Source organism: Polypterus senegalus, chromosome 10 (assembly GCF_016835505.1).
Source record: "Polypterus senegalus isolate Bchr_013 chromosome 10, ASM1683550v1, whole genome shotgun sequence".
In the NCBI taxonomy this organism is placed as follows: Eukaryota; Metazoa; Chordata; class Cladistia; order Polypteriformes; family Polypteridae; genus Polypterus; species Polypterus senegalus.
Window position 1 is genome coordinate 134191337 of NC_053163.1, and position 24215 is coordinate 134215551.

The following is a 24215-nucleotide window of genomic DNA, read 5'->3' on the forward strand; positions in this document are numbered from 1 at the left end:
ATATTATCAGTTGGCTGAACTTCCTAGCAAGCCAGAATGGTAACACACAAGACACTAATCTTGATGCCTTTTCTGTAAAGAGAATTCTTGATGACGTAATTGTTGCGCCATTTTTCATTAATAGAGATGCACACACCCCCTCCAGCTGATTTCCCAAGGACTGTGTTACTTCAATTCATTCTGACAGGATAAACCAAGTCTTAAATAAACAGTGACTCATTGTTTGGAGCATTTTAAAATCACAATGCACTAAAAGGAGAAGGTTTGATTGTTCCACTGCTCATGCAAAACCTGAACACATGACAGGGGCTCCCAGAATTACTCCAGAAGCAAGGCAGTAGTGTTGACAATAAGGGCAGCTTAGATTAGACCCATTTTAACATTTATTTATTACAAAATATGGGTACCTTGGCTTTACAAGTATTTTATGAATTGGATTCTAGATGTGGGGCGGCACGGTGGCGCAGTGGTAGCGCTGCTGCCTCGCAGTTAGGAGACCTGGGTTCGCTTCCCGGGTCCTCCCTGCGTGGAGTTTGCATGTTCTCCCCGTGTCTGCGTGGGTTTCCTCCGGGCGCTCCGTTTTCCTCCCACAATCCAAAGACATGCAGGTTAGGTGGATTGGCGATTCTAAATTGGCCCTAGTGTGTGATTGGTGTATGGGTGTGTTTGTGTGTGCCCTGTGTTGGCTGGGATTGGCTCCAGCAGAACCCCCCGATCCTGTATTCGGATTCAGCGGGTTAGAAAATGGATGGATGGATGGATTCTAGATGTGCAGTTATTCAATATTATTCAATAAGTATCAGTAGTAGTTCCACATATGATTGTTAAATACGCTCTCTGGAACCACATGGCTATAGAGCCCTCTACTCAGACAAACCAAGATAAATGAATTAATTTAAAGTTTGAGCAGAGAAGATTACATGGTGCTTACGCAAGTGTTTGAATTCTTAAGTACAATAAAAAAAAAAAAAAAGTTAATTCTTCAGATGTATTTAATTGTGGGCATAAGCGAGGTAAGATAACATGTTCATTTAACACTAAAATAAGGGACCATTTTCTGCATTGGAGGTTTAGAAATACTGAATAGGTTACGTGGCCATGGTGTACTGACAAACTGCACAGCTCTCACCACACAAACAAGCTCAATGGGTCAAATGGCTTACTCTTAGGAAGGGTTTTGTTTACTAGTAAGTTTTATTTAAACTCTTTGGGGCCTGGGGTTGGGGAGTATGTATGAAGGAGTTCAGCAATACTGCAGCAAGGAGGTTAGCCCTGCTGCCTCACAGTTACAAAGTTGTGTCTGGGCCTGTATTTCTGTGGAGCTTGCACATTCTTCTCAAACACACCCCCACCCTCACCCCAAGAACCCAATGCCTGTATGAGTTTTCCTCTCACATCCTAAAAAGTGTCCTGGCAACTGTAAATTGGCATGGTGTGGGTAAATATGGAAGCTGCTCAGATGTTTTACTCCTTTATAGGTATCAGCTTTGTATTTTAGACAACATTCAAGACAAACCCAATTTAATAAAAAAAAAAATCCAGATTTATTCAGAGACTGATGAGTTGTTGTAACATATAAAAACTGACAGACCTCCTCTCACCTAACCATCCATCATTCAAGATTGCCTTCTATTTCACTCTTTGGCAGATATTAGTAAAAACCAGTACAGAAGGCAACTGTCTATTTGAAATCAAACTGACAGAGGTGATCAAATGAGGGTGCAATGCTAGGCTGCGCTGCTTGCAGCCATTTAAATACAAAAGAAATTGAGTCACACAACTCCACACATCATCTTCTTTCACTTGTCCTTGGTAGAAGGATGCATTATCATAAAAGGCAGTCTCTCTGAGTTGCCATGCTGCTGTTTTTTAAAAAGAAAAGAAAAAAAAAAAAGCGCCAGCAAAAATATTTGTAAACAAGGGGTCTTATCAATTAGTGTGGTATGGCAGAACAACTGAGACAGTGTGTCAAGACAACAGCCTTGAGAGAATATGGCCAATACAGACTGGTCCTGTCCTGCACACTCTCAAAAACCCATCCTTTCTTAGAAAAACCAAAAAAGGCCGGACAGGACAGAAAGAAGGTGAACTCAGAATAAAGGGGGTACTGTATTTGCTGCAGGGTTCTATTCTTGAATTATTATTACAATTTTACCCTGGGGCACAGCAAGAGGACATGAGGGGACAGTATTGTCAATCAGTCTTCCTTCTCTTGTCAAAGATAATTTCCCAGCAAAACAATTACAAATTATTTTTGCAACAGGTTTACCTATGGGAGAATAGTTACATATCCACAGAAGAAAAAGCATCTATAGAGAAACGTCAAGCAGCTCCAAAGATCAGAAGTCATTCATGACAGTGTTAACTTTCTGAAGGTTTGTTTACTTGCCAATCCCAGCATCACCTTAACTTCGGAAATATCCGTATGAATAGAATCATACTGATAAAGATGAAGCAAACTATAATCAGCATCACCCATAAGACCCAGTTGACAGATTTTTTTGTGTGCTGCTCTAGCCGCTCTGATTCAGCTTTTAGTTTCTCAAAGTTCAGGTCTGCAAGATGAATGGAGTGCTTCAGCGTCTGTGAAGAAAAGAGAAAAAGGAAAAAAAAAAAAAAAAGTAGATTAGGCAAACTGCATCACTCAATTAAGGCATGCAAAAAGACTGAACCTGGTCACATTTTCTAGGTCCGTTTCCCTGGCAGTGGGAACACTTAGGATCACATCAATGCCATAAGACAGGTGCAGCAAAGAGTGGGGACTGGATGGGTAGAAAGTGTGGCATTCCACCCCACACGATAGAAGCCAAAGGCAATGTTTCACAATCTTGCTCCAGAGGGAACCATACGTTTGCTGCCTTCTGTAATAAACTTATTTCTTAATCAGAGTCCAATTCCTGCTTTCAATTAAACCCTTGCCGGTTATTTTCCTGTTTTTGTATTTAGTTTGCCAAGTCAGAAACACCCAATAGTGTGTATTTTCCTCTTCTACAAAATTAAGCATGATGTGTATGGTTGTCATGGGTTTAAGTACACAACAGTTAATCCTCTTATCAGGAGCCACTCTTCAAATTGTGGCCTGCTTTTTGCACGGTCCGAAGCATTTCTTGAATCAAGGTTACTGATCCACATTGCTAGTCATTGTTTAATGCTGTTCTGTAGTGTATCTTTGGGCAATTACCTTGCACTGCTATCTGCGTAGATGTTTTTGAAGACAAAACAACTCTACAGCTTTTTCCTCTGTTCTACCAATTAACATTTAGCATTAGCATTTACAGATGCCAGGCAGTCCTAGTGAGATATTACATTGTTGTTGTCAAAGTCAGATGTGAGTTGCTTACTGAAACAGAATGAATTATATTCTAATAAAACATTATTTCAACTGCGGGGCATATGTGCATGTTGCTATTTATTCAATCAATGACAGGACATGGACATATTAGTCATCATTATATAAGCTGATGGGTTAAGGACTAAAGCAAAACGTGCCAGCTAAAAGTTACTTCAGGGTTTCCCCAACCTTCTTTCTGTGGTAGCATACTTTTTGTAACCAAAAACCTCCTAAGGCCCAAAACTATTTTATTAAACTTCAAAAACATTAAATCTAAACCATGGGCTCATCTGTCGGAAGAAGGGAGGACTACTGGAGAAGCCAGTAAAAAAGCAGTTGTGAGATCAGGGCTCACAGGAACGGCACTTTGGTCACATCTCCCAGCTACTGCGTCAATTTGCTCTCCCCTCCCTGCCTCAGAGGCAACTTCTATGCCCACTATACTTTTATGCTAACTTCTCTATGTAGTTCTGTCTTCCTTTTGACAGGTCTCGGCCACCTGAGCAGCTTGTCCCTCTTAAGTTCAGACACAGGAGACACTGTACTATTAAGACTATTTAAACTGTAAAAGAAAGTCTTTTGGTTTCTTAAATGAAGTGATGAGGGAGTTGGCAAACCTCATTTTTTCTTTTTTAACAAAACTATTTTTGGGGCAGCTCTAGGATTTCATTCTAGTAACCACTCTGTGCCATCAGAATGAAATGTTTAGAGAATTAGCCTTCTTGTTCAACAACTGCAAAATCCCAGGAAAAATGTGGCAAATCAGGAAAAAAAAAAAAAAAAAATCTTCAGACTGGTTATACATGGTGAGTGAATTCTAAATGGAAAAAGTAAGCCTCCAAGTAGCCACAATGGGCATTTACCAGTATGTTCCAATTATTTTACACATTAGACTACTGTACTTACTGTACAAATGCACTTCTCCAATAACAAAGACAAAGATACAATTAGGGAAAGCAGTGAAATGCAGACAGCTGCATTCATTGTTATTTTGCATGGCTAGCCTCAACCATTTTTATTTTTGGCAGAACAGGGTTTACTTTTCCTACAGAAATGGGTGCAAAGCAAAGAAACCACCCCAGAGGAGAGGCTAGTCTATCGCATGGTGCGCACAGCCAGACTTAACCAATTTAAAACCACTTGTGAGCCTTAAATGTTGGTCTTTCATAAGAAAGCCAAACTAACAAGGGTTAAATATGCAAACTCCACACAAGATGATTATGTGGGACTGGGGAGGGGGGAAAAAAAAAAAAATCAAAGTAACTGAGATCTTATTTGTTTAGTTTTTTTTATATTCTTAGATCTCCTTAACTGCAAGAGAAATGCTATACTCATACAGTATGTATGTTGCACAGAAACTTGGGTAGAGGAACAAGCACATCAGTAGGTTAAAAATTTTAAATTAAAAGCCAAAAAAAAAAACTCTTGCCCCAAGAAAATGCCTTGAACGTAAGGTAGTTATATTAATCTCCCAACAACACATCTTATAAATGCAGGGTTAAATAAGGAAGCCCTGGAAAATTCCCTGAAATCAGTTACAGCCTGAAAGCCTAATGAAATTAAGTTCTGGTCAAAGTTCAACACACCTGATTGTCCTGTTTGATGACATTTTGTGTGGCCAAAGAGTTGTTTTTGAGATTACGGGCCAAACTGACCATCTCCTCGGCCAGCTTCTCCTGTGTATTTTGATGTTGCTTTAGGACCATGTCCAAGTCGGCTGTTGACTGCTTCTCATCAAGCACAACTCCCCTGAAGTACACCAACACAGATAAAAATTGTTTCAACAAAAACAGCAATGCGCTATCCTATTTACAAAGCCCTCAATAAGTTTTTTGATTTATGGCCTTTTCATAAATTTGTAACACAATGTATGTACTGTTACAGATTAAAAATAAACACTTCATAATCATATATCTTAGATTAAAGGTGCTTACAACTATCTTTATAAAATCCAACTGTTGATAGTCTTTTCTATTCATATTTAAAATCATTTTCCCAGTTAATAATAATCTGTGTTTTCTCTTTTCAGCCCAAAATCCTGTGTTAACACTCTGTACCATCTCCACATGTCCAAAGTATTCTACAGCAGACATTGATGTTGGAAACGATGAAGATCTTATGATGAAACCTGCAGAACTAAATCCTTTAGAAAATTTCATGACATATAGACATTAATAACTGCAGAAAGTCCGGGTAGAACAGGGTAGTCATTTGACCACAGAACATTTAAAAGTTTAGTTTCCCCTGATTTGATGTGAACTAGAGTTAGAATCTCTCTGGCCTTTTAACCATGCTTGTCGAATTGGACACTGATTGGTCAGGTCATTCCAATCCAAAACTGTCTGAATTGTTATAATTTAGTCTCTCAATTGTTTGGGATTTTTCCAATTTTAATTTACTATTAGAAGATAAAAGATGTTCCAAGCAAATTATTATTATTTTTTTTTTTTACTTGGGGTATATAATCATTTCCTATGTAAAATATTGTTCTTAAGAGAGAGTTTATTTTATATCTTGTCTGTTTTTCGCTTACACCCACACATACAAACAGTGGTGTGAAGAACTATTTGCCCCCTTCCTGATTTCTTATTCTTTTGCATGTTTGTCACACAAAATGTTTCTGATCATCAAACCCATTTAACCATTAGTCAAATATAACACAAATAAACACAAAATGCAAGTTTTTAAATGATGGTTTTTATTATTTAGGGAGAAAAAAAATCCAAACCTACATGGCCCTGTGTGAAAAAGTAATTGCCCCCTTGTTAAAAAATAACCTAGCTGTGGTGTATCACATCCGAGTTCAATTTCCGTAGCCACCCCCAGGCCTGATTACTGCCACACCTGTTTCAATCAAGAAATCACTTAAATAGGAGCTGCCTGACACAGAGAAGTAGACCAAAAGCACCTCAAAAGCTAGACATCATGCCAAGATCCAAAGAAATTCAGGAACAAATGAGAACAGAAGTAATTGAGATCTATCAGTCTGGTAAAGGTTATAAAGCCATTTCTAAAACTTTGGGACTCCAGCGAACCACAGTGAGAGCCATTATCCACAAATGGCAAAAACATGGAACAGTGGTGAACCTTCCTGGGAGTGGCCGGCCGACCAAAATTACCCCAAGAGCGCAGAGACGACTCATCCGAGAGGTCACAAAAGAACCTAGGACAACGTCTAAAGAAGGCCTCACTTGCCTCAATTAAGGTCAGTGTTCACGACTCCACCATAAGAGACTGGGCAAAAATGGCCTGCATGGCAGATTTCCAAGACACAAACCACTGTTGAGCAAAAAGAACATTAGGGCTCGTCTCAATTTTGCTAAGAAACATCTCAATGATTGCCAAGACTTTTGGGAAAATACCTTGTGGACTGATGAGACAAAAGTTGAACTTTTGGAAGGCAAATGTCCCGTTACATCTGGCGTAAAAGGAACACAGCATTTCAGAAAAAGAACATCATATCAACAGTAAAATATGGTGGTGGTAGTGTCATGGTCTGGGGTTGTTTTGCTGCTTCAGGACCTGGAAGGCTTGCTGCGATAGATGGAACCATGCATTCTACGGTCTACCAAAAAATCATGAAGGAGAATGTCCGGCCATCTGTTCATCAACTCAAGCTGAAGCGATCTTGGGTGCTGCAACAGGACAATGACCCAAAACACACCAGCAACCCCACCTCTGAATGGCTGAAGAAAAACAAAATGAAGACTTTGGAGTGGCCTAGTCAAAGTCCTGACCTGAATCCAACTGAGATGCTATGGCATGACCTTAAAAACGCAGTTCATGCTAGAAAACCCTCAAATAAAGCTGAATTACAACAATTGTGCAAAGATGAGTGGGCCAAAATTCCTCCAGAGCGCTGTAAAAGACTCATTGCAAGTTATCGCAAACGCTTGATTGCAGTTATTGCTGCTAAGGGTGGCCCAACCAGTTATTAGGTTCAGGGGGCAATTACTTTTTCACACAGGGCCATGTAGGTTTGGATTTTTTCTCCCTAAATAATAAAAACCATCATTTAAAAACTGCATTTTGTGTTTACTTGTGTTATATTTGACTCATGGTTAAATGTGTTTGATGATCAGAAACATTTTGTGTGACAAACATGCAAAAGAATAAGAAATCGGGAAGGGGGCAAATAGTTTCACACCACTGTACATACATATACGTATGAGTAACAGTGGACTGCATGAGAACGTGCACTGAATACACTTGACTTATAGTTTTCCTACTCTTTCACTGTATGTTTAGCACTCATTTGCTCAGAAGTTGATGTGCTTGCTGCTTCATGAGCAGCTCGTTTTCTTCACTCTAGTGGCCCGCTTCTCCTCTTCTTTCTGCGTTAAAACTGATTTAAGTCAGTTTTTGTGCTGCAATTACTTACTACATTTTTCTTAATTTTTCACATAAGCTATCCACTTCGCTGCTATACTAACCCTCAAAAGATTTGACTCCTGGCAATTTCTCCAAGCAGTATCTCATAGCTGGCATAATAAGAGTTCACTGAATTAAAGTTGTTTTTTACACTGTAACATAAAAATAGTTTCTGAAAATTAAACAGGTACTAGGCTGGATAATTTGACTTTCTCTAAACTAGGTAACATAATACATTGTGTAAATTTAAAGTTTTAGTGGAGTCCTTCTGTCACGTTACCATATATTTAATTAAAAAAAAAAAAAAAAATCATGTCATGCATAACATGCAAGAATATTTGATGGGCACAACAAAGTTTATTCATCATTATAAAAGCCCTGAGCTATGTTTTTAAAAACCAAAATGAACCAAAAATTGATTTTAAATTTAGTTGGCCAAATGGGTCACTGAATTAACAGCTGCAGTCAAATTGCATTGTATTATCTGTCACAATGGAGCATTGCTGCCCCCTTCAGGAACACAGATTACTATACAAGCTTTTATCAGGAAAAAAATACAAGACTTAAGTGAACTGATGATAAAAATCAGCAGGGCAGCCTTCTACCCATTTTACTCCAGTGCACAACCATTTCCCTGCAGGCAAGTTGTGCAGTACTATATAAGCCTCCCTGATGTTTTGATGGGAGATTGCATCTGATCTTAATGGTACTAAGATACCCTTAAATGTCTAATGAGGAAAATATAAATATGCTCTTGAATGAAAATGTCCAAAGTGTCCTTTACAAACACTCACCTTCTGTTCCTCAAGTCAGTTTCTTTAATATCTGGAGAGAGAGAAAAAAAAAACAAAAAACCCACATATTTGAACCAAGCACATCACATATTACAGTCATATGAATGAATATGAAGTCATGGGGGGTGGGTTGGTTGAACAGCCCCTTAATGTACATTAAAAAAAGAAGAATTCTACTAATTAAAAAGATCTTTAGTAAGAAATTCAATATCACATGCTCACCAATGGCCTTCCAGGGTAATCATGTTAACTCACAAACTTTCCACGTTACTCACAATTCAAGGAAACTTCATGAAAAGCCCTTCAGTACTACAGACCCCATGTACTCTTGCTCACAAGAAATCAGACCTTCAAGAAATGTAGGACTCTTACCAGCTGCAGATGTTGCCTGTTAAGGGACAAAAATATAAACCATGAAAGTGGTCATCTGTATCCTGTTGAGAGGAAGGTCTGAATTTTATATTCAGGCAGTGAAAGCACAAATTAGAAAATATTGACAAATCTCATCCTCCATAAAAATAAGCATTATGGCAAAGAATGCATCTAATAAAGAAAAACAACATTTGAATGCTGTTCGAAAGGGTCTTGTAAAAGAAGTGGCGAGGCGGCCTTCTGCTGCTATGCACCTAAAATCTGGAATAGCCTGCCAATAGGAATTCGCCAGGCTAATACAGTAGAGCAGTTTAAAACACCGCGATAGATAGATAGAGAGATAGAGATAGATAGATACTTTATTAATCCCAAGGGGAAATTCACATAATCCAGCAGCAGTATACTGATACAAAGAAACAATATTAAATTAAATAGTAATAAAAATGAAAAAAAATTAAAATAAAATTAATGTTCGCATTTACTCCCCCGGGTGGAATTGAAGAGTCGCATAGTGTGGGGGAGGAACGATCTCCTCAGCCTGTCAGTGGAGCAGGACAGTGACAAAAGTCTGTCACTGAAGCTACTCCTCTGCCTGGAGAGGACACTGTTAAGTGGATGCAGTGGATTATTCATGATTGACAGGAGTTTGCTTAGTGCCATTACTTTAACATGGCCTTCTCATAACTTAACTTTAAATTAATCAATTCATCATAATAACTATTCATAGGGGCTCTAAAATCCGTACTGACCCCTAATCTCTTCCGTTTCTTTTTCCGGTTTCTTTGTGGTGGTACCTACTCAAAAGCATCATGAATTAGAATTAGAATTAGAACAATCTAGACGAGAACAGGCCATTCAGCCCAACAAAGCTCGCCAGTCCTATCCACTTGCTTCCTCCAAGAAAACATCAAGTCGAGTTTTGAAAGTCCCTAACGTCTTACTGTCTACCACACTACTTGGTAGCTTATTCCAAGTGTCTATCGTTCTTTGTGTAAAGAAAAACTTCCTAATGTTTGTGCGAAATTTACCCTTAACAAGTTTCCAACTGTGTCCCCGTGTTCTTGATGAGCTCATTTTAAAATACAAGTCTCGATCCACTGTACTAATTCCCTTCATAATTTTAAACACTTCAATCATGTCACCTCTTAATCTTCTTTTGCTTAAACTGTAAAGGCTCAGCTCTTTTAATCTTTCCTCATAATTCAACCCCTGTAGACCTGGAATCAGCCTAGTCGCTCTTCTCTGGACCTTTTCTAGTGCTGCTATGTCCTTTTTGTAGCCTGGAGACCAAAACTGCACACAGTACTCAAGATGAGGCCTCACCAGTGCATTATAAAGGTTGAGCATAACCTCCTTGGACTTGTACTCCACAGATCGTGCTATATAACCTAACATTCTGTTAGCCTTCTTAATGGCTTCTGAACACTGTTTGGAAGTTGATAGCTTGGAGTCCACTATGACTCCTAAATCCTTCTCATAAGGTGTACTCTCGATTTTTCGACCGCCCATTGTGTATTCAAACCTAATATTTTTACTTCCTATGTGTAATACTTTACATTTACTGACATTAAATTTCATCTGCCACAAATCTGCCCAAGCCTGTATGCTATCCAAGTCCTTCTGTAATGATATAACGGATTCCAAATTATCTGCTAATCCACCTATCTTGGTATCATCTGCAAACTTAACCAGCTTGTTACTTATATTCCTATCTAAATCATTTATATATATTAAAAATAGCAGTGGCCCTAGCACTGACCCCTGTGGAACACCACTCTTAACATCGGCCAGTTCTGATGAGGTTCCTCGCACCATCACCCTCTGCTTCCTGTGTCTGAGCCAATTCTGCACCCATCTAAAAACATCACCCTGAATTCCCACTTTTAACTTGATGCCCAACCTCTCATGTGGCACCTTATCAAATGCTTTCTGAAAGTCCAGATAAATAATATCATAAGCTCCACTTTGATCGTATCCTTTTGTTGCCTCCTCATAGAATTCCAACATGTTAGTAAAACACGACCTCCCCCTTCTGAACCCATGCTGACTGTTCAGAATAACTCCTGTCCTTGTCATGTGTTGCTCAATCTTATCCTTAATAATTCCTTCCATTAATTTTCCTGTGATGCTTGTTAAGCTTACTGGCCTATAGTTGCTTGGATCTGCCCTGTCACCCTTTTTATATAATGGGATGATATTTGCCATTTTCCAGTCCTTTGGAATCTCTCCAGTGCACAGTGACTTCCTAAAAATATGTGTCAAGGGTTTATATATGTACTCACTAGCCTCCTTAAGAACACGAGGATAAATATTATCTGGGCCTGGTGATTTGTTTGATTTTATCTTATTTAATCTGAGCAGCACTTCTCCCTCTACAATTTCCAAATCCCTCAGTACCTCCTTAGTAGTTGTGTTTACCTCTGGCAGGTTATCCACTTGCTCACTTGTAAACACCTCAGAAAAATGTAAGTTTAGGGCATCTGCTATTTCATTGTCTGTATCTTTTAATTCCCCTTTACTATTCCTGATGAACTTGACCTCCTCCTTAACTGTTCTTTTACTACTAAAATACTGAAAGAATCTCTTGGGGTCTTCTTTCGCCTTATCTGCTATATTCCTCTCCAACTGTCTTTTAGCCTCTCTGATATCCTTCTTAATGGTTGCCCTCATTTTCTCATACGCGCTACGGTTCTCTTTGCAGTCATTAGTCTTATATGCCTTATACAGCAACAATGATGGATGGATTAAAAGGCAGAAGTCTACGTGACAATCATCATCATCAAGTCCTTCCATGAGAACCCTAAATCCAAAGAAGACTGTTTCAGTTATGTCAGGTAGAATGCCCAGAGGGGACTGGGCAGTCTAATGGTCTGGAATCCCTACAGATTTTATTTTTTTTTCCAGCCGTCTGGAGTTTTTTTTTGTTTTTTTCTGTCCACCCTGGTCATTGGACCTTACTCTTATTCTATGTTAATTAATGTTGACTTATTTTATTTTCTTACTGTGTCTTTTATTTTTCTATTCTTCATTATGTAAAGCATTTTGAGCTACTTTTTGTATGAAAATGTGCTATATAAATAAATGGTGGTGTTGTAGCCATACAGAATGACAAAATTCAGAATATATATTTGCAGTTGCAAATATAGTTAAAAGAATGTAACTTGCTTCTGTTTGGCATATGTACTAATTATACATCATTATAGCACCCTTGGTAAAATGTACTAATCAAGTTTTAAGTTTTTCGGGAAGAACAGGTAACATACCCGAGATGGAGGGGAGAGGAAAGAGAGTGACATGCCAAAATACAATCTTTGCTTGAGGTCTTTTTCACATTAAATTTACTAACACAGTTGGAGGAGAGTGAAAGTAAGTAGATGTCAAAATGATACATTTTCTTTTTCTAAAAAGTAGCACTTCATATAATGCCATTAACAGGATTAAACATCATCTTATACTTTTAAAGGTGGAATGAAACTGAAATTGTACCAATTGCAGAGTCTGGAAAAGAACAGATATTAAGAGGAATAGAAGGATTAGAAAACAACCCCTCACAGACCCACACTATATAAATAAAAAAAATCAATTTCAATTAGTACACTAAAAGCATTCTTAAGGATATGCCATTTCACATAACAGCAACACATAAAAAGGGAATCGTATTTAAAAATTGTATTCAAATATACGGATACTTAATTGGTGAATGGAGGTTACTCATCCATATTTTGTTTAGTGGACTAGGGAAAGACCATCTACAGATTAACTGTGAGCATAACAGAGAATTATGTCTGTGCTTGCAGCATTAAATCAAGATAGGACTCCACTATACTTATGTTCAAACCACCATCCTTAATTTCATGTACAGGAAACAAATGCATTAGTTTAATTCAATATTTATCAAGAAAACCTCAAACAGCCTTCTAGTGAACTAGTGTGCCATACTTGCTGTGATAATCCAGGTCATTGGTAACTACAGTATGTGGTCATAACGAAGTGAAATGTTTAACAAGACAGTGAAAAATGAGTACAAATCTTGAGGCAAGATGGGTAAAATCATTCTTCTTTGTGAAATGTAAAATGTTTATGCCACTACATTAATAATCTTCAATTGGATCACGAGGCTTTGACAATTTGAAAATTTTCACACCATCCTCTCTGGCACTGAAGTTAATGAACGCTAAATGAGGAGTAGTCTGCTGTGAGACATTACCAATGGAGGAAGACCACACAGCAAACTTTGAAAGAACAGAGACTAAGTATAACCAGGTGGATGTATGTAGTATCAGAGAGAAAGAGAGCTTTTAATGGCATACAAAAAATGTTTTAAAATGGTAGTCAAGTGCTTTTTCATGTACATAACCAGTCAGAGGTGTGCAGAATTTGTCTAACATTATCATTAATACATACTAAAACCAGACCAGCATGGGATCATCCCAAGCGGACAGCACACTGCTACTGACACAACATGTCATGTGACAGGTAAAGGATGACTGAGTGAAGAGATCCACTGTGACGATGGTAGAAGACCCAGTGGGAAGCAAGAAGAGGACATGGTTAGAGGTGGTGGTGGATGACACAACAATAATTAGGAAGCACAAAACTAAGAACAAGTGAGAACTGTTATTGCATTTGCCATGCATCACCCAGCAGGTCTGGATGAGCAAATCACTCACCATTCCAAGAAGTTCATTCCTCATCTCTCCTGTACATCTTGCCTTGGTCTGTAGGTGCACAGTCTTGCTTGTAAGAGTCTTCTCACTTGCCATAGTTGGGTTTCTCCCTGGTGCTAGAAACTGGTTAGCAAGTGCCTTCTCTGTTGGAGAAACCTGCAGAAATGTAGGAAAATCAAGCACTTTAAATTAAGCCAGGATTTCTGTATGCCAAAAAGAAAGCCAAAATTATAAATTAACTGAATTGTACATACAATATTTAAATCTTGACTGGAAGCTGGGATGCAAAGTGACTTGTGTGACATCTCTCATAATTATTTGCTACTCCATATTCAAGGAAACAACTACTTCACCTAGCACATTACCCATTTGTACACCTCACATAAGACTAGTTCTTTTATCTACTTAACACAGACCCAATATAAAACTTAAAAGTCATATAACCCACCATTTCCTCTATTTAGGATATAAATTGGATCAAAATTATTTGGTTTACACCTAATCCAATCAATAGTCTCTACTAGGCACAAAGAGTTGGGGGAAATACATAAAGCAATCCATTGCAATGATAGTAACTGTACAAGAGAAGATATTTTTTGTTTCTCAGAAATTTTAATAACAAAACTGACAAAAAACAAACCATGCATCATCTCATAATGGAGAACTTTAACATATTAGTATTAATTGATTCTATTATAGAGAGCTAAGAGAGGTTTATAATCCTTGCATGCTAGTCCAGTTACCACCAAATATGTTCATCTTTAAATGCACTGTGTTCTTTCTTCTCCAAAGTATTTTCTGCATGGTTATACACTGCCTTCTATTCCAGGATTAAACATCACTTTATTCTCAAGTGTCAAATACTGCGACTGAGCTACCCAAATGACCAAAAAGACATTCAGGAAAAATGTATTTCTCCTGGGACCCAACATGGCATCATAACTAATATAAACACGTTGTTAATGATGCTTTAACATAAAAAAATAAATAATAACATAACATAAGAAGACTTGCATATTGGATTGAACCATTACGTCCTCTCCTCTCATTTGGTGAATTACAAACTAGTAGATTATGGTTTTATTAATTTTAATTAGAAGCAAATAATATGCCATACAATCAAGTGGAACTTATTTAAAAAAAAAGTTTTGAACAAATCATCTAAGTGAAAATTAATCCCCCAAATTTCAATAGTATAGAGCATCAGTTACCCACAGACTTAAAAGTGGTGGGATTCCTCCAGCTGAGCAAGGTAAGTCTACGTGGTAGTAGTGTAGTAAAGGCAATTCGGTTTTTTTGGTCTTTCTCCACTTTAAGCCCAACTAGGAGTACACAAAACACAGCTGTTAATGAGTTTGAAGTGATGATGACGACACCAAGGCTGTCTGATAGGCGTTCAAAGAGTTTTGTCTAAAATGTTGTTAATTTGGTACATGCCCAAAACATGTGGTCCAGTTGAGCTGGATCTAGATTACAAAATTCACAGGTTGAATCTTGCCCTGGAAACATTTTGGACAACTTTAAATGAGATAAATGTGCTCGATAAAAAAAAGGATAATGCATTGCGCTTATGGAGCTAGTGTATTCCATGCATGGCCGCCTTCTACTTCTGTTCTGAAATATTAAGTGACAGATCTGTGGTCCGAGGTCTTTGAAAAGAAGTAACTTTAAAATATATTTATAAAATTGTACAGATGTTAGGAATCTTTAAGACTGATCAAGATTTTTTCTGGAATAAAACCAGGTGGGAAGTGTTTAGAAAAGTTTCTAGCTTGAAAGTAGTGGAAATTGATTGTATTGATTGATGAGAAGTTAAATTTGAAGTGTAATTGTTCATTGGATGCAAAGACATATTCTATGCGCAAGTCTCGAAGTGTTTTAATCCCAGACATTTTCCACACATTAAATACTGTGTATGTTTGACAGGATGGGAAAAAAGTCGATTGTCATGTAGAGCTGCAACAGATAAAAGCTTCTCAGTCTTAAAGTGCTTCTTACATTGGTTTTATATTCTGAGAGAATGAAGGGCTATTGGATTATTAGTGTATTGACAGTAATTTGTATTAACTGGGACACAGAGGAGGGAATATAAAGAACTGCTAAATTGTATTTCTACTGCAGACCAGACGTGTATATTCATCGATTTGTGTTGATAGCCAAGTCTTTATACACTGTGTGCACAATTATTAGGCAAGTTGTATGTTTGAGGATTAATTTTAATATGGAACAAACACAGTGCTATCTGTCAATCCAAAATGTTAATAAACCTGAAAGTTTCACAACGGAAATGTGAGTGTGAACATCATCAGGGGAATACATATGTGCGCACAATTATTAGGCAACTATTAGTGTGCAGATTTATTATGCAACTAAAAGAAAAATGAAAATTTTCCCATCTCACTTGTTTATTTTCATCTGTTATAGTGAGAATAATAAACAAACACCTCAAAATTTACAAATAAACATCTCTGACATTTCAAAAAAAATAAAATCAATCAATCAATAACCAATATAGCCACCCTTCTTTCCAATAACAGTCATAAGCCTTTCCATTCATGGAGTCTGTCAGTTTCTTGATCTGTTGACGATCAGCTTTTTGTGGAGCAGTGACTACAGCCTCCCAGACACTCTTCAGAGAGGTGTATTGTTTTTCTCCCCCGTAAATCTAGCGTTTAAGAAGTGCCCACAAGTTCTCGATAGGGTTTAGGTCAGATGAGGAAGGGGGCCATGTCATTATTCCTTCATCTTTAAGGCCTTTACTGGCTGGCCACGCAGTGGAGAACTTCGCTGCAAGTGATGGAGCATTGGCCTGCATAAAAATCATGGTCTTTTTCCTGTATCACTGTTTGAAGAAAGTGTCTTCGAAAAACTGGCAGTAGGTTTGGGAGTTGATTTTGAGTTCATCTTCAATGCAAAAAGGTCCAACTAGCTCATCTTTAAAAATACCAGCTCATACCAGTACCCCACCTCCACGCTGGAGTGGAGCTCTGTGCCCATTACTGATCCACAGGTCCATCCATCTGGTCCATCAAGAGTCACTCTCATCTCATCAGTCCATAAAACCTTTGAAAAAAATCTGTCTTCAGATATTTCTTGGCCCAGTTTTGACGTTTCAACTTATGTTTCTTGTTCAGTGGTGGTTGGGTTTCAGCCTTCTTTAACTTGGCCATGTCTTTGAGCACTGAACACCTTGTACTTCTGGGCACTCCAGGTAGGTTGCAGCTCTGGAATATGAAAGTACTGGAGGATAATGGGTTCCTGGTAGCTTCACGTTTGATTCTTCTCAAATCTTTGGCAGCTAATTTGCGTCTTTTGTTCTCAACACGTTTCTTGCAACCCTGTTGACTATTTGCAACAAAATGTTTGATGGTTCTGTGATCACACACCAATATCTTAGCAATTCCAAAAGTGCTGCATCCCTCTGAAAGACTTTTTACAATTTTTGACTTTTCAGAGTCAGTTAAATCTCTTTTTTGGCCCATTTTGCCTGAGGAAAACTAGCTGCCTAATAATTCTGCACACCTTGATATAGGGTGTTGATCTCCTTAGGCCACACCCTCCCTCATTACACAAATACACATCACCTGACGTGCTTAAATCCAATAAGCATTCAAGTTAATACAGCTTGGAGTTGGAATATACGCATTAAAAATGATGATATGGTCAAAATACTCACTTGCCTAATAATTGTGCACACAGTGTAGCTTGAATATTTGCCACCCAATGATAACATTGAAAGTTAGGTAGTGCCATACCTCCTTCTCCTTTAGGTTATTGTAGAGTCACCCTTTGGATACTTCAAATTCCAAAAAAAAAAAAAAAGAGGTTACAATTGACTAATTTCTTAAAAAAAATGATTTGTTAATGTATATGGGGATGCTCTGAAAAACAATGCTGATTCTTCACGCTAATGTAAGATGTAGGGTAGACCAAGCTGGCTGCTTTCCCACTTTGAACCGAGTTTATACTAATTCTGAAAGTGTCAGTGGTTTATCCAGTTCCACAGCACTAAGAGTATCTAGCTGCAGTATCTGTAATGAATAAAAAAATTCATTAGATTATGTCTGATCTTCTTAAAGCCAAGTAGAATATAAGGAGCGAGTGTACTCTCTAAATTTGAGGGTTATATTTTTATTGTCAATTTTTTCTTCGCCTGTGGTGATAACTGCTGTTATTGCAATGTGGACTTCTAGCTTGTGAACAGATGAATATTTAAAAACAAACTGATCAGCTTTAGACTAGATTAAATGCAGTTTGTGACAAAATATGACAATTACTTGTTTGCATTTGTGTGTTTTGTTTAAACTAGTTCTGTACCTTGAAATGGCAAGAAGTTAATTTAATTCCAGACACTGAAATCAGATTATTATAAACACACTTTTAAAAACTTTTTGAACAATGAGAAAGAAAACATTGATATTCTTTGTGGAGCCATTACACATAATGCTGGTTACAAAGAAGACAATCAGATAAGACGGCACCTAACTGCCGCTTCTTTCAAAATATCATGTTTGTGTTTCAGCAGTCACTAAAAGATTAAATGCCAAAACAACTTGGTAAAAATATGCTCATTCAATACTCGTTATACATGTTTTTTTTTTTTTAATGCAAGATATTAAACTGTTGTGTGCAAGTTTATTTACTTAGCCTGCCAGTTCCTTCAATTGTTTGACTTATATACACACAGAGGTAAATGTTACTGATGCTTACTTTAAAAAAATTAAAAAAAAAAAACACAGTATTACTAAATATGCCCTTCTAGATGGGACTAAACAAATCTTCCATGACTTTTGACATTCACAGATTGAAAGTACATAAACTATTGCATAATCAGTATATGTGTCGAACAGAAAGACAAAAATGTAGGACTTGTACTACTGGCCTGTGCCAAAATCACAGTGTGTCTATAAGAGATTCCTCTACTGGAATGGATGGCACTATTGTATAACTTATCTGACATACGGTCAACTCCTGAATAAAGAGAATCTGGTAGGTAAGACACTGTATCTTTGTAAAAATAATGGCATTACTTGTTTATGTCGATGATTTCATTACAAGTTAGGGATGTACGATGTAAGTCATTACATGTTTTTGTTGAGACTCGTTGTAACTTGAATGAGCTGACAGACACTGCTTTGAGCTACAACATTCATGTAAAACTGGTTGTCCTCGCTAAAACTAAAACAATATTCCCAAATAATAAATCTAAGTTTAAAAAAAAATATATATATACTTTTTAGTAGGAACACATTTTCATGTATTGGAGAATGCCCAAGGATTTAAATACAGAAATGTTATGGGCAAAAAAAATAAAATTCATACAAATTATTGTGAACAAAAGTTTACATAAGCAACACCACCATAACAACTGCAAAAAAGTTAACCACCTGCCTGTGAAAAGTACAAAGAATGGTAAGTAGAATCAAACACATGATAAATTAACACATAAATCAGTGTATTCAATTAATTATTTACATAGTTTATAAAAATATGGAAGTCTTGCACCAAGACATTATAAACCCTATGATAAGACAACATTTAAACATGCTCTTTACATGTTATAAGTTAATTACTTAGACCCAACAAGGTATCCACTACTACTAATAGGATTGTGTGCAATCTCACGTATTCTAGTTATGCTAATCAGATTAAACAAATTATTTTGAAAAATATTGGCATATACTAAGATTATATCCTAGTTTTTCTAATCCACCACTTTGATTTTACTTGTGGTTGGAATCTTCAGAACCATGTAGATCAATATGAACCAAACTTTGAAAACCACTCAAGTTGAAATAATCAAAAGCACTACTTATGGATTTAAATAAAATCAAAAAATGCAACTATGTGGACAGATCCACATCAAATAAATAAAGAACCTTCTGAGGTTTGCATATGAAGAAAAATAAACAACTAAATTTAGCACCATTATTGAACCTATTACTGCTTTGTGGAAAAAAAGACCCTTTAACCTTGTCAAATGAAACATATGGCTCTTAAGCACATTTAAAAGTATGTAAATACAATTAAGACAGACCTTTGTGCTTTCTAAAATTGCTTCATCTTATTTTTCCACAGAGTCATATGTGCAAAACACATGACCAACAAATTTGGAGCATAATTTTATATTGGTCCTCTTATCTGTGTACAGATCATCTTTAACTCCCCCAACAAACAAATGAATCTCAGAATGGAAAACACTTTGGGATAAATTACAGTTTACTTTTAAAATTACTTTTTTGAATTTTAACGAGAAGAATGATACCACAATTAGTAGTTACGATTTAGAGGCTGGGTACAATAGTGTCAGCTGAATTGTTAGGAGGCTAGATGTGCAAATAAGGAATTGGCAAATCAAAACTCAAACATAACTTGGAAACAGGAAAACATTAAGTGTGCAGAGGAATCTTTTGATCCAAACATATGAATTACTGGCCCATGTTAGTATTTAGTTAGTTTTTAAGTTAGATTCAATAAAAATGGCCAGAACTCCATGAATGCATCATTCCAGTCTGGTTCTACTTACTGTATGCTGTGCTCTGAAAATAAATGGCGCGGTGTCTTCAATATATTATATATACACACACAGTCAAATGCAAACAGGACTGATGCTTCCAACTTATCTTTATCTACCTAATCCCATACAAATCAAGATCCTTGTGACTGTCTAAACGCTTACCAGTTTTTCAGCCTCCAGAAGGCCTTTGAGAAAATCCACCTTCCTTGTGTAATCAGTCAGGACCTCAGGGGCAGGTTTGCTAAAAATAAATAAAGAAACAGTAAAGCACAGCAGTCTTTCGTCGACAAAGTTTACAATGAAATTAATCAATACCACCATATCTATAAAACACCAAATTGTCTAAATTGACTTTAGGAACTATTGACAGTAGGGTTTAACTCACTTCAATTTGTGATATCAGTGAGTGGGTTTATGTGACCATTCCTTAAAATGACAAACAATTTTAAATTTTACTGGAAAAAGGTGTATATTACAATGCTTTGTAAAAAGTAAAAGATAAATTACAACAATAGAGAATCAGCTACTGAACCTTTATTTTATATAGCACCTTTAAACAGAGAGATGTCACAGTGTTGCAGTGGGAAGTGTTCATGTCTCACAGAGCCAGCCTCTTGCACCTATTCATGCTCTGTGTGAAATTTGCTCATTTTTGCTCATTAAATTAGTTACAGGGGAAAAAAATTACTTGTTAAAATAAAAGTTAAATGAAACTAAGCTGGTTCTGTATTTCTGTCCACGACTCCAAAAATCTGAGTGACTCATGTAATATCTAAGACTCATTTCTGGTGTTGTAGCCACTACTCTGAAACCCTCGCCAAAAAAAAAAAGAAAGTTAGGTTAGTTTCTGGTTTTAAACAGACTCACAATAAGCAAGCATGGGTATTTTTGTGCGGTGTTGCCTTTGCACTGCTTCTACCAGAATACACATAGACTTACAACAAACCTGAATTGAATAAAGGGGTGAAATGGATGGATTATAAAACCATTTTATGTACCACAACAGATTACTACTCATCAGTCCTTCACCTTGTCCTCTCTTTCTTTTCAAATATTTCAGACAATAATAATAAAGCACACTTGTGCAAATGGAATCAAGTTTACTGGATCCCACTGCTAATTGGCAGTGGGTTATGGGAAAAAAAAAAAAGAAATTAAGACATTACAGCGGTATAAAATTAAAGGAAGCAATTAAGCCCTCTGAATGTTAATTCAATTAGCAGTGATAATTGATTTCTAATAAAGAAACTGGTGGCAGAAAGAAAAAACAAAATAAAAAAACCTGAAGGCACTGCAGACCTCCAGATAATTATTTTTATTTTTTTTAAGACCCTTCAGTTTTCTTTTGACGTTGTCAACATGAGAGCTCTTGTATTATATAATACTTCTTCAAATCATAGCAACTAGGGGTTTGCGATATTGGGGGGAAAAAAAATCTTGATATTTTCTGGGACTTTCACGACAACGATAATTCCAAGATAATGTATTTTAAATTATATTGAATTATGTTTGTCATCTATAGCTTTACTTATCAGGTCTTTTTGTATTTTTAAACGTCTTAATAAATAATGCAGTTTAGGTTAAATTGATCTTTTCTAGAGGAACCCCAAATTACTCACCAATCACAATATGAAGCCTATGCCCAAAACAAGGTAGGCTCTTCCAGTTATTAATCCGTAGTGCACTGACAACGTTAGCCCCGCTGTGTGTTGTCATGCAAACCATGCGGTCTTCTCGCAGTGACCATGATGCCAGCGCATCTTTCAGACCTTGCGCAATGATGTCGCCAGTGTGATCTTGTGGAAAGTAGGATGTTTGCAAACTGAAGCTTTGCAGTTTCCAGTTTTCTTCAATGAAATGCACCGTCAGGGAAAGGTATGGCTCGGATGTTCGGCTTGACAAAGTGTGAAACTTTTTACAGTTTATACGCCAGAGTTTGGCGACACGAATCATACAACTTAGGCAGAGCTGTTTGTCTGAAATATTTTCGGTCAGGCAGTGTGTACCTTGGGTCTAAAGTATTCAAAAGTTGTTTAAAACCATCTCTCTCAACCACTTGAATTGGCACCTTATCTTTTGCGATGTAATTGGTGACGGCGTTTGTTGTCATGACATCTGTTGCTTTTCTTGTCGTAAGGCACTTTTTTGCAGAATGAGTCCGCTAAAGTTTGCTGTGTTTTTGTGCTTGTACCTTGGTTACTTTAGACTTGTGCTGGAAAGTTGGCTCCTTAAGCTTTTCGTATTCTGTACGGTGGTTAGTTCGCAAATGGTGAAACAAGTTAGTTGTCGAGCGGTCCTTAACGGCAACCGATTTACCACATGGTGTGCAGATTGCCGTCTTTTCAGCAACATCAGTCTTTTCAAAACCAAACCACTGCCATGCGCGCGAGAATGAACCACGTCTTGCAATTAACTCTGACGACGTAGATGGCGAGGCTGTTTTATCATCCGGCGCCGTTTGTTCACTTATTTTGAGGCAGGGAGCGATGCTAACTTGCGGCTTCCTGGACGTGCACGCCTACGCAACTCGCTTTGTGCTCGCGCAGTGGTCTATACTGTTGCATTATTGAATGAACTCTTTTTTTTGCAAAGCGAGTTACATACTCGATAATTTAATCTCGCACATCGTTAAAACAGCAATTAAGATATAATCGTAAACGATGTATATCGCACACGTCCAATAGCTGCAAAACAAAAGTATGTGTTAAAGTAATAACGCTACTTTCACGGCCACCACCACCTGGTCTTTCGGGTTTCAGAACTCTCTCTCTCAAAACTTGTTTCTCAGCCTAGCAATTTAATAAACACATCTACTGGTAAAGTTTATAATTGCAACATGCTGTGTACAACAAGGCATATTTCCGTTTGCCACCCCCCATCATCATAAAAAACAGTCTTAACTAATTCATCCTCTGTAGAACACAAAAAGGAACGCCAACAAGTACATCAGAGCAGCTGTGGTCACACCTGGAGCTTTTCTTCAAAGCCAGGAGCATTTCTTCAAGGGCAGCAACATACTAGAATAAAAAAAAAATAGTAATAAAGCAGGATCCGAATGTAGATGGATAAACAGAATTTTGACAAAGAAAAAAAAAGGATCCACCCTTCTAGTCAACTCAGCACCTACCAAACTCTGCTCATACGGTCATCCTAGAAAACTGGCAAGCTCTTCTTGCTAATCACCTAATTTCACGTCATAGACTATGGCCCTGCCAAGATTCTTCCTGGTTATCAACTATGCATCTGTCAAGACTCCTTCCACAGTAGGAACACATTCTGTTATATGCCGAAGTGGTGATGCGACAAATGTGGGTCTGACAGGCAGGAAAGAATTTCACCATACTGTATATGTGACATTGCTACTGCCACCCAGAGGGACCCCTGAGTTTTGGACTCCACTGACAATGTGTGGAAACTAAGGATGTTTTAAGAGTAAAAGGATGGGTTCCTGTCCAGCATTCGTACAGTGATTCTAGGAATTTGCTCAGCAAGTGTATATGGCCAGCTATTCCCTACGTTGCCATTCTTGGAATCCCGTTAGAATAGCTGCATACTCTTAAACACAACTGCCTTCCGATTTCTCACTTTTAGACACAACTACGCTGGTGTAATCGTCCTTACCCGCAATCCCTACAAGCTCCTGCTGAAGTCTACCCTTTACTCTGTCATCCTTCACAGTGCACATAGTTTCACTTAAAAACAATCCCCTTGTCTAAATAAAAACTGCATATGTGTACACAATCAACTCCTTTACCTCACCTTTTCTAGCCTCCACTCCGTCTCAGAACGCTTTTCAGACGCTATCGACTCACAACGGGACATAAGCCTCACAAAGTTAATTTCTAGCCGTGAGGACGCCATGACGCACAAACAGGAAAAGGCGGAGTCTACAAGGACACACGTGGCGCATTTAATTAGAGGGAACGCGAAGGCGGAGCCAAGCTGTTACAACGTTCTTCGTCGATTGGCCGCAGGCCGGATATTTGTGTGATCGTTCGTCTGTGACGTCACGCCTATGCTTTGCCACTTTCTTCCACAGCTATTGGAGTTTTTTTTGGTCGCGTCACCCGCAGCGGCAAAATTTCAAACGCTATCATTCCACCGTTGTAATGGAAAATTTTTAAACTTTAAATACATAATTCTTTATCGTGATACAATTCTGT

At 37.6% G+C, this 24215-nt stretch overlaps 1 protein-coding gene across 2 annotated transcripts; it reads right to left on the reverse strand.

The window, feature by feature from the left end:
* Positions 1–1655: 1655 nt before the first annotated feature.
* On the reverse strand, positions 1656–23946 carry use1 (unconventional SNARE in the ER 1 homolog (S. cerevisiae)). 2 transcript variants are annotated; one of them, XM_039766747.1, is made up of 8 exons: positions 23812–23946; positions 23020–23069; positions 20215–20293; positions 13539–13691; positions 8869–8884; positions 8497–8527; positions 4918–5080; positions 1656–2583 (listed from the first exon to the last, which is right to left on the reverse strand). In XM_039766747.1, the coding sequence occupies exons 1-8, from the start codon at positions 23911–23913 to the stop codon at positions 2401–2403; spliced, it is 777 nt and encodes a 258-aa protein (XP_039622681.1). In that variant the 5' UTR covers positions 23914–23946; the 3' UTR covers positions 1656–2400. The 2 variants fall into 2 exon arrangements, with proteins under 2 accessions (XP_039622681.1, XP_039622680.1); XM_039766746.1 differs by having other exon boundaries at positions 22954–23069.
* Positions 23947–24215: the final 269 nt, after the last annotated feature.

What these genes read in the sequence shown, in the direction of transcription:
- use1 (XM_039766746.1), bottom strand. Translation starts at nt 23,913, where the DNA reads ATGGCGTCCTCACGGCTAGAAATTAACTTTGTGAGGCTTATGTCCCGT. An exon ending in CGGAGTGGAGGCTAGAAAAG is followed by an intron (nt 23,070 to 23,811) that starts GTGAGGTAAAGG and finishes TTTTTATTCTAG; the next exon opens with TATGTTGCTGCCCTTGAAGA. An exon ending in ACTGACTTGAGGAACAGAAG is followed by an intron (nt 5,081 to 8,496) that starts GTGAGTGTTTGT and finishes GGTGTACTTCAG; the next exon opens with GGGAGTTGTGCTTGATGAGA.